Source organism: Python bivittatus, unplaced genomic scaffold (genome assembly GCF_059951505.1).
Source record: "Python bivittatus isolate LINGU-HERP-01145 unplaced genomic scaffold, Pbiv_v1 ctg000370_np1212, whole genome shotgun sequence".
Taxonomy (NCBI): domain Eukaryota; kingdom Metazoa; phylum Chordata; class Lepidosauria; order Squamata; family Pythonidae; genus Python; species Python bivittatus.
Window position 1 is genome coordinate 2558669 of NW_028277062.1, and position 10145 is coordinate 2568813.

Sequence of the window (10145 nt, forward strand, 5' to 3'; positions counted from 1 at the left end):
GGAGTGGGGGGCAGGCAGGGATGTCCAGCGACGCTGCTGAGCCAAAGTTTCCTGAGTTCTAAGCACACGCACAGTCCCTCTTCCTGAAAGCTCTATAAATAACCCCCCCTTTTGTCCCCCACCCCGTTCTTCCTGGTGGTGCTGAGCCAAGCAAAGCCAGGAAGGTCACCCACTCCATTTCCTTTCTATTTTGCCCCGACGTTATAAAAGACCCTGCCGGAGCCCGCAGGCTTTGAGGCTGGTTCTCAGAAGGCTACGGCTCCCGCAGGGTCTGGGGGGTCCAGCTGGATCTCTGCCCCCCAGCCCGCAGTGCCACACACCTGCTGGCAGGGACAGAGGCCGTTCATTCCTGACATCCCTGCAGGACAGGGGTGAGTATTCGAGGCTGGATCCATGGTTTGGAGAGTAAGCTGCAAGGGTTGGGTTGGTACCTCTAGCCATGTTCTCCCAGCCCCCTGTCGGGTTTGCCCCCCCTTAAGCCAATCTATTGTGGCTCGTGTCCATGTGGACCCAACACCTGGGAGCTCATGACCCAGCTCCCGGGGGGAAGGGGATCAAGAGATTTGGGGAGAACTGGAGATCAAATGGATTTCTAAGGGCGGAGCAGCTGGCTTTCCTGGGTGGGACTTTGTGGCGGGACTTGTGCATAAATGTGCCTCTTTTACCCCGTGCATCGCCCTCTCCCTCAAGGCCGGGGAGAAGAAATGAAGGCTTCATCTGAGGGACCGTGCCCATTTCAAGATCGAGCCGGGCTAAATTATCCCCAGCACCCCATTCCTCCCCACTCAGTAGCCGAGATGGGCTTTGGAAAGGCCCCTCAAAATTTGGTGGCCCTTAAGAGGACATCCTGCGCTGTGCACCTCTTCCTTGTGCGCAGCTGGAGGAAAGAGAAACAGATCTAGGACGGAGGAAAAAGGAGTGGGGGGTCAAGAAACGGGGGCTCTGGGAGGCAGGCATGTTGGGGAAGAGGCTGTCGCAATCCCAGAAATGGCCTTTCCACCGTCTGAGAGATCCAGATCCCTGAGTGCCCGTGATTGTCCATAATTGCCAGCTGTTAGGGACTGCAACCGAAGAGAGAGAATTGGATTTTCTGCATGCAGAGTAAAAGTCTGCTGTTTCGCCATGTCCCTTCCCCGACATTTAGGAGTTCAGCTCACGGAATTGAACTGGGAACGGAGACCAGTCACCAGAATCAAGCCGTGAAGTGCCTTTTGCTGTGAGCGTGCAGGCCTCTCCAGGGAACGAAGGGGTGCTCCTGCCATGGGAAACAAAGACTGGGCGCCTTTCCCGCTCTCCCTTTAGAGCAGTTTTTCAAACTTGGCCACTTGAAGATGGATGGACTTCAACTCCCAGAATTCCCCAGCCAGCCAGGCTGGCTGGGGAATTCTGGGAGTTGAAGTCCACCCATCTTCAAGTGGCCAAGTTTGAACAACGCTGTTTTCGAGCTTCCTCTTCTCTCTTCCCAACCTCCAGGAGTCATGGCTGGGCCAAGCCACCAAAGTTACATCCGCGAATTCACACGCCACTCCAGCGACGTCCTGATGAATCTGAACGAGCTGCGCAAGCGACAGATCCTGACGGACGTCACTTTGAGGGTGGGAGGCTGCCCCTTGCAGGCCCACAAGGCTGTCCTAACGGCTTGCAGGTGAGAGTCCCCGATCGGTGGGTGCGAGTGAGTTTGGTGCCTGCAGGAAAAGGAGTCTGCCAGGAGAAGGTGTGCCCAGGGGACTGAGAAGCCCCACGAGCGAGGGGAACCTCTTCCAAACTAGGACCTTAAGCTCTTATTGGGGGTCCAGAGTTTGGGGGCTTGAGAAGCCTTCCGGGTGGGACAGAGGTGAATTCCTCAACATCTGGTACTGGCCATGAGGATGTCCTGTGTGCCATGGATATCGTAGAATATGTAACTTGGATCCTTTGGGCCACGGTGTCGTAATGCGCAGGGCATCCCTTGCCTCCTGTGGCAGCCCATGCCTTGGTTGTCAAGCAAGAGGCACCAGGACTGGTGAGCCATGGGGTGACTTCTCAGTGGCCGCCCCAGCCCTTTGGAATAGCCTCCCACCTGAGATTCGAGGGCCCCCCACCCTTTTAACCTTCCGGAAGGCCGTGAAGACCTGGCTCTTCCCACAAGATGCGGGCTGAGTCCAGAGCAGTGTTTCTCAACCTTGGCCGCTTGAAGACGAGTGGACTTCAACTCCCAGAATTCCCCAGCCAGGTCCTGTAGGAACAGGAAAGGTTGGGGCACCTTAAACAAACCCCCTGCCTCTGCTCTCGGGGAGGCTGTGGCTTACGTCATGCAAGCAGTGGGGGTGGCTAGCAAGGATGAAGCATCTGGGGAATTGCAGCCCACTCCCTTTGGACCGCCCGGGTATCTTCCCTGGCATCAGGGCGGGACGGACGCTGCTGGACGGGTGCTTCTTGACCCCTCGTTCCCTCCTGTCTCCCGGACAGCGGCTTCTTTTACTCCGTCTTCCTGGGCCAGGGAGGCCACGAAGTCAGCGTCCTGACCTTGCCCAGTGCCATCGAGCCGGTGGGCTTCCAGGCCCTCCTGGACTTCATGTACACATCCCGCCTTCTGCTCAGCCCGGGCACGGCCCCCGCGGTCCTGGTGGCGGCTTCTTACCTGCAGATGGAGCACGTGGTGGAGAGCTGTCACCGCTTCATCCAGGCCAGGTACTGGGAGTTGGGGGGGGGGAGACTGAGCAGGACGGCGGGGGCCTTGCAGGGGGTGTCCCTAAGTCAAGAGGGCGGCTGCGACGGTGGGATCAGACCCCTGACCCTTTCTCACGTACGTGGCACTGCTCTTGAGTGGTTTCTCCTCCATGGGGAGGAGAGGAAAGCTGGACTAGGACAGGATCCGTTTTAAATAGAATAAAATGATCGAATCCCCCCCCAAACCGAAGACAAAGCAAAAGAGCTTTGAGGGAGGGGCCTCCTTGCATGAACTGGCCTTGAGGAATGGCATAGCTGTGCCTTCCCCAGCGTGGCGCCCTCCAGGTGCATTGGGACTGCAATTCCCAGAATTCCTAGGTGCACTGGAGGGGGGATTCTGGGCGAGAGATTAGGCCAGTGTTTCTCAGCCTTGGCGGCTTGAAGTTGTGTGGACTTCAACTCCCAGAATTCCCCACCCAGCTTTGGGTTTTCTATTTTATTGTGTGAACGGACTCTCAGCTCTCGAGGATCTCAGAATTAAGGCATAGCTGTAATCAAAAGCAAGATAAAAGATTTGTCTGAAGGACCCCCTATTTCTTCTGGTCAACGTTGGCTGGGGGGTGGCAAGAGTGCCTCTGAGCATGTCTTTCCTTTCTGCCTGTCCTTTGCTCCAATTGCGCTCTGAATATGCTGGCCCAAAGGACCTGTGGTTGTTCCTGCCCTTAAGGCCTTCCCCACATCCGTGGGCCAGAGGTTCAAGCAGAAAGGTCTCTGCCCCAGAGTGCCCACAGGCCGCTAGGGGAAACCACAGAGGGGAAGGAAGCAAAGGTCATGGGAGCATTTTCGGGGGGGGTTGGAGAGGACCCCTGACCCGCCTGCCCCCCAACCCTTCCCTGTGTGGTCCCTGCAGCTACGACCGGGTGACCTTCCTGTTACCGCCTCCGGTGCCCCACATCCTTCGCCAGACGTTCCAGCCGCTGGAAGAGGAGCAGCCGCAGCGACGGCGGGGGGGATCCATCCCGGCCCCCTTTCCCCGAGGGGGGCAAGGGGCTGCCACCGAAGGGGCCCCGCAGCCTGGATCCTTCTGCCCCCAAGAGAAGGACTCGGGGCCCGCCCGGTCTCCGGGAGCCGGCGATCAGTTCCCGCCGGGCCAGCCGGCCTCTCCTTGCGAGTCGAGCGGCTGCGCCCCGACCCCGGACCCCAAAGCTTGCAACTGGAAGAAGTACCGGTTCATCATCCTGAACTCCATGCTCCACGGGGAGAGGCAGGGCAGCCCGGCTGGCCACCTGGGGGAGTCCGGCACCTCCGGAAAAGGAAGCCCCGTTCCTAGGTCAGAGCTGAGCCCTGCCCCTGGCCCCGTGGGTGGGGCGCGGGAGGGTGGTAAGAGGGCCTCTGAGCATGGACAGAGGGTCTCCCCAACCCTGCACTTCCAGATGTGTTGGGTTACAGCAGCTACCCAGCCACAGCCATGCTGACTGGAGGATTCTGGGAACTGTAGTCCCCAAACACCTGGGCACGCCCAAATGGGATGTAGCTCCTCTGTGCATGTTGGCCTGGAAGGGTAAACCCTGTGCACGTGCAGAGTGCAGCTCCTCTCCTCTGCTCTGGGTCCTATTTTGAACCCCCCAGGCTTTGCCTCATGGGGGTTTGCAGGAACCCAGAGGGCTGGGGTAGAGCAGATTGTGCCATTACGCCTCTTTGTCGTAAAAGAGGGGCGTGGCTTTTGGGGGGAGAGGTGGGGGGCAGCAGCCCTGGGAATGGCTCCGGGGGATCCTCTGTGGCCCAGTGGAGTTTCTGCTCCAGGCCTGGGCCGGGATCCAGCCGGGACTGACCCACCCACCCTCTCCCCCCACCTTCAGGCCTCCTGCTGAGCCCCAGTGCTCCATTTGCAACCAGGCGCCCTCCTTGGTCTCTTCCCAGCCCCCCAAGGAGCTTTCTGTGGAAAGAGGAGATGGCTGCAGCCCGGGTGAGTCAGCCGGATGGGGGGAAGTGGGAGGCCGAAAGGGTTGAGAGGCATACACAGAGGGCGTGCTTCCCCACCCAAAGCCTCTGGCCGCCGTCCAGAACCTTTAAGCCACGCGGGAAAAGAGACGCAGCAGAGCCTCTTTATTTCCTCGTGTGCCCAGGCAGCGGATCCTCCAGCTGCAAGGCCTGCGATCTGCAGTACCTCCGGGAAGAGGAGGAAGAGGAGGGAGGCAGCCCAGCCGCCACCCCGGCTGCAGAGGAGAAACCCTACAAATGCCATTTCTGCAGCTCTGCTTTCCGTTACAAAGGGAACCTCGCCAGCCATCGATCCCTGCACACAGGTAGGCGGTGCGCGCAAGTGTGCGCAGGCACACAGGCGTGCCCTAAAAGCAAAGGGTATGAATGGGCTGCATGGGGAAGGACCGAGTGCCCTCTTCCCAGGCTGGGGGGGGGTCTCTTTGGGGTGGCCCCTAATCTTGGACATCCTCGCCCCTGGTGTGGCTGAATTTGAGCAACACACTTAACCAGGTCACCCAGTATGCTAAACCTGGTTGCTTTTAACCTCATTCGTGGTCCTTTCCTGTGCATGCAAACCCACGTGGGTTGCATGGGGTTCCTGAAGGATTTCGCGTGCTCCACCTGATTTTGGCCTTAACGCATTTACTGGATCTGCCGAATGCACGGAACTCGCACGCATTCGTTGAGGATGACCGGAATGGCAGCCTTACACGTCTAGATGGGCCGAGAAAGGGTGCGCAGAGCAAAGGGCCAACCTGTGGGTTTGGTGCCCCAGACCTGAGCCTGGCCTCACCCTACAATCTCTTCCTGCAATCAGGAGAGAAGCCCTACCACTGTGGGATCTGCGGGGCCCAGTTTAACCGGCCGGCTAATCTCAAGACGCACCTGCGCATTCATTCAGGAGAGAAGCCCTACAAGTGTGAGACTTGTGGCTCTTGTTTCGTGCAGGTAAGGAGAAGTCAGGGAACATCGTGGGGCTCATGCCCAGCAGGTGTGCCGGGGGTCAAAAAAGTCAAGATGGTGGCCATGACCATAACCCTCCCACTTTTTATGTGCAAGGCATATGGTGGGGCCCACTATCTTGACATTTTTGCCCTCCCCCCGAGTTGTGTCAGTTGTTGGCAACCCAGGTTCAAAATTGTGTTCCTTGCATTTATTTAAAAGTGCAGTTCAGCCTATCCTGGAGGTGGAACCTGATAATTGACAAGCAAAATAGTTTACAAAAATGACATCATTTGCAAAATGATAGTTTATAAACACAAGAACATGGAAACATCAGGATTGGCCAGTGGGTCAAAAGCAAGGCCTGTCTTAGCCAGCATCCTGCTTTTCAAGGTGGTCCAATCTGCTATGGAGTGGCCATCAGAGCTAGACTGCCTCTGATGGTGGAGGCTCCACTCATCAGGGTTGCACAACTAAAGGCAGAGGCCTGCACCAGCTATAGCAAGAGGTGAATTTTCATGCGCTCAGCTTTAAGATGAGGCAGCAACAGGAATTCATGGTGGGCAAGACTCCTGGTGCCTGGGAGTGACCGGGTTTCTACAGTCCTCCAGCCCTAGAGGCCGGGGGCTCTGGATCCCAGCATTGCGGGAAGGGGCAACAAGTCTCTTGTCTTCCTTGGGTCTGATCCATTTGAAGGCCCCCCCAACACAATCCCACATTCCTCAAGAGAAGCAGAATTCTGCATCATGTTGATGGAAGATGAGATGATTGTTCCCAACTCAGGCTGCCTTCGCACAACGGCTTTCTCCTGCTTACTGGGTTAACCCAGTTCTGGTTAGGGTTAACCGTAGTTTGCCTTTGGGTAGCTTAGCCTGGTGTGCAAAACCATCCCCTGGCCTGTGCTTCAGGTTCAGCCCGCCATAAACTCAGCAAGCGGGCTGGCCTTGCACGGGAAGTCCTCCAAGCCTGACACTAACCGACCTAGCCCGTGGTACAAACGCGCACACACGCATACCCCGTCGTAGTCAGTCGTGAGCTGAGGACAAGGACGTGGCTTCCTCTGGATGGCCCTCCCTCCCTTCCAGGTCGCCCACCTCCGAGCCCATGTCCTGATCCACACGGGAGAGAAGCCGTACCCATGTGGGACCTGTGGGACACGCTTCCGGCACCTGCAGACCCTCAAAAGCCACGTCCGCATCCACACCGGAGAGAAGCCTTACCATGTGAGCGGCGAGAGGGAGCATTTGCGGGGGGGGGGGGAATTGTTCTTTTCTTCTGTGCTCAAGCCTGCGGGGAGGGGCATCTTTCCCCTGGGGAGGGCAGCTGCCCCACTGAGGACTTGGAGAGGTGGGCAGAGAGGACCCCTTCATCCTCTGGAAGAGGTTGTGTGAACTGGGCGAGGGTGGATCCAGAGCTCCTCATTACCCCACATGGTTGAGAGGAAGGTGGGCTTTTCTAGTGGGGTGGGGCACAAATGGAGAAGGGTGGAGGGTTAAGAATCCGTTGGGGCAAATGGACGTAGCTCAGGGTTCAGTTGTGGGGTTCCTGGGGTCTTGCTTCTTGGAGACGTCTCACTACCGGCCTAAGTAATATCATCAGGGCTCTGAGATGAGGAGGTGAATGGTTCAGTATCACTTTAGACCAGTGTTTCTCGACCTCAGCCAGTTTAAGCTGTGCGGACTTCAACTCCCAGAATTCCCCAGCCAGCATGGAATTCTGGGAGTTGAAGTCCGTACAGCTTAAAGTGGCTGAGGTTGAGAAACTGCTTTAGACACTCCAGAGTTTCTGAGGTTGGTAGATGGGCCAGTATGACGGAGCGCAAGACTGGCATCTTTATGGCATGGCTGGAGTTGGCGGGTGGTTACAGACCGGCTGGGCACCAGCAGGAATTCCCTTTCCTGCAATTAAGGTGCACAATGACCCCTCGTACCCGAAGGGAGGTTTCAACCAGGAGCTCTATCTCACTCGCATGCGTGCAGCCTCACGAGGGTCTCCGGCATCCCATCGGTTGCCCTCTTCACACGTCCGGAAGGCGCTGGGTGGGAGACGGGGCCCTTCGCAGATCCACTGGGGATGCCCAGAGCCTCCCCTTTGCCTACTCAGAACGGTGGCCGGGGGAAATGCCAGCTTTGCATTGCTTTGCCGCCCCCAGGTGCAAATACTTCCTGACCCGTGCTCCTCTCTTCCCGGCAGTGTGAGAAATGCAGCGTGCGCTTCCGCCATAAGAGCCAGCTACGGCTTCACCTGCGGCAGAAGCACGGCGCCATCACCAACACCAAGATCCGCTACCAAGTGCTGGACGGCCCGTACGCCACCCTCTGCTGAGATCCCGGCTGCCAGCTTCCGGGCCGGGCAGGGAGCCGAGGCTCCGTCTTTTGGGAGCCGAGAAGTTGGCCTTTGGACCTCCGTTTTCGATGTTCAACCTTTGCAAGACCGGGGTGGGCTTTCGGCCATTGCTCGGCCAGCGGCATTTGGACTTTGGCTGGCTCTGCGTTCCAAAATGTTGACGTTTCGGCTCGTTTGGAAGGTTCGCATTGAAATCGGAGGCCCGTTCGGTTTTATGCTTCCAGAAGGTGGGGAGCAGAGAGAGAGAGACAGGGCAAAGAGTCGCGGGGGGCAAAAAGACCCCGTTCCCATTACTCATGGCAGAGCCGCCCCCCCCACTCACCAGAGTACCTTCCCCTATTCTTGGTCCTTCCAGCTGGGACTACAATTCCCATCATCCCATTGCTGGCTGGGGGGATGATGGGAATCACAGCCTAACATTGCTGGGGGAGGCTGTCCGGGAATTACCCCCCCCCGGCCCCCAGTCTTTACCTCCCTCTCTAGAGAACAAAGAGGGTTTTGAAAGATGCCCAATTCTGCAGGCAGAGCTAAAAACTCAGATTTATAGGACAGTATTTGCTGTTTTTGGTGGGTTCAGTTTCAGGAATTTGTTTTGCCGGGGGGGGGGGTTGCAGTGAATGTTGCTTGTTAAAAAAAAAAGATCTTCTGAGCCCTTTTTGCAGGAGATTCTTTTTGGGGGGAGTGTTTCAGAAGCAGAAGTCAAGAATTGTCTTTGGCAGCAGAGCAATGTTTCTCAACCTGGCTGGGGAATTCTGGGAGTTGGAGTCCACCCAGCTTAAAGTTGCTGAGGTTGAGAAACACTGCATTAGAGTAAAGAAGCTGGGACGAGAAATTGCAGATATTGAGGGGCGGCTCAGGGACAACTTATACCAGCTTGGTTTGCCCAATTAATTTTAAATAGCAGTGGCCCCCCAGCAGCACTTCTGCCGCACGCCCCACTTCCAGAATCTTTCCCCAGCGATGCTCCAGGAGCTGATCCCGTTCCTTCTCCCCCTCAAAGATCAGAACCCAATGATGTATTTCACCCCTGGGCCTTTTGCCCCATCCCATCTCACAGCCTTCCTTCAACTCCAGAGCAGCCCAGTTGGGGACAATGGGATTTGTAGTCAAACCTATCTGGGGGCTTTGGGTAGAGGAAGGCTGATAAACCACGCTTTGATTTCTTTTCTTATTTAAAAAACCCCCGATTCGCTTTCCTTCCTCTCCCTTTTACGTGTTATTTTGCTGGCCGAATAATGTTCTATTTCTAGCATTCCAACTTTTTTATTTTTCTGTCCCGTTCTGCCAACGCCCTGCGGCTTTTTAATTTCTGCCAACGCGCCTCTCTTGTCAGAGGCACGCTGCTGTTAATATGATAGGCTTGACAGAGGTGGAGAGAAGGCTGGGGGCAGAGAGGAAGGAACGCTGAGGACTACCACCTTAATCCCTTGAAAAGTCGTGCCGTCGAAGGTTTCTGGACTCTTGATCAGGTCCTCGGCTGCTTTTAGGGGAGATCTGGACAAGCGGCTAAAAGGTTGAGCAGAAAAGGTGGGCATTCATAGCAGGAACATAAGGAGATGCCCAGCGGGCAGACCAAAGAAATGCAGGATTGATCCTCTGCTCTTCAGTGGAAGAATGTAAAGCAAGTTTGCCAAGGACCTGCTCGGGCCCCTGAGCAGAACAGAATGCCCTGCCGGGGCAAGTCTGAAACGGCGCTGCTGGAGATTCAAGGAAGGGTGGGGCCTGCACTTTTCCCCAAGTGGGCTTTTTGCAAAACGCCCGAGTTGCAGGCCAACTTTGACGGGCCCTGTGGAAGACGGAGGATGGGAATGTCAGGAACCCGAGATACCCCCCTGCAAAGGCTGGCTCCTTTTTGACTGGGGGGGCAGTTTGGAGGGGGACATGCAGGAAGATACAAGGGCCCGTTTGCAAAGAGAGAAAATCACGGGTGCTGTAATAAAAATGCTCTCTTGGTCAGGCTACCCAAATGTATAGCCTGGGCTGATGTTAATAAAGCTAAAATTGTTTTGAGACGCTTCGTATTCCTCTAGCGCTTTACTTGGAAAGTCCAGATTTTACTCATTTTTGTGAGCAAGCAGACCAGGGCCTTTTTCATTTCCACGTATTTTCTGACATCTACACCCTTTCAGTCCACATCACCCCAATTGGCTGCTCAAAAACGTCCTATTCCGCCACGCACGCAAAAAACCAGGCAGAACTTCAACGGCGCTGTCGTGACCACCATC

At 56.4% G+C, this 10145-nt stretch overlaps 1 protein-coding gene across 7 annotated transcripts; it reads left to right on the forward strand.

Moving 5' to 3' along the window:
- Window positions 1-218: 218 nt before the first annotated feature.
- BCL6B (BCL6B transcription repressor) lies at window positions 219-9928 on the forward strand. 7 transcript variants are annotated; one of them, XM_088142327.1, is made up of 10 exons: window positions 219-371; window positions 1474-1645; window positions 2449-2670; window positions 3560-3979; window positions 4509-4615; window positions 4776-4955; window positions 5237-5365; window positions 5450-5580; window positions 6660-6797; window positions 7727-9928. In XM_088142327.1, exons 2-10 carry the CDS (start codon window positions 1479-1481, stop codon window positions 8318-8320), a joined length of 2088 nt encoding a protein of 695 aa, XP_087998453.1. In that variant the 5' UTR covers window positions 219-371; window positions 1474-1478; the 3' UTR covers window positions 8321-9928. The 7 variants fall into 7 exon arrangements, with proteins under 7 accessions (XP_087998453.1, XP_087998452.1, XP_087998455.1 ...); XM_088142326.1 differs by having other exon boundaries at window positions 5237-5580; XM_088142329.1 differs by lacking the exon at window positions 5237-5365 and having other exon boundaries at window positions 221-371.
- Window positions 9929-10145: the final 217 nt, after the last annotated feature.

Bases quoted from the DNA above. Each gene is read 5' to 3' on its own strand.
- BCL6B (XM_088142326.1), top strand. From the start codon at position 1,479: ATGGCTGGGCCAAGCCACCAAAGTTACATCCGCGAATTCACACGCCAC. The intron at 4,616-4,775 runs GTGAGTCAGCCG...TCGTGTGCCCAG, and splicing joins AGGAGATGGCTGCAGCCCGG to GCAGCGGATCCTCCAGCTGC. The intron at 5,581-6,659 runs GTAAGGAGAAGT...CCTCCCTTCCAG, and splicing joins GTGGCTCTTGTTTCGTGCAG to GTCGCCCACCTCCGAGCCCA.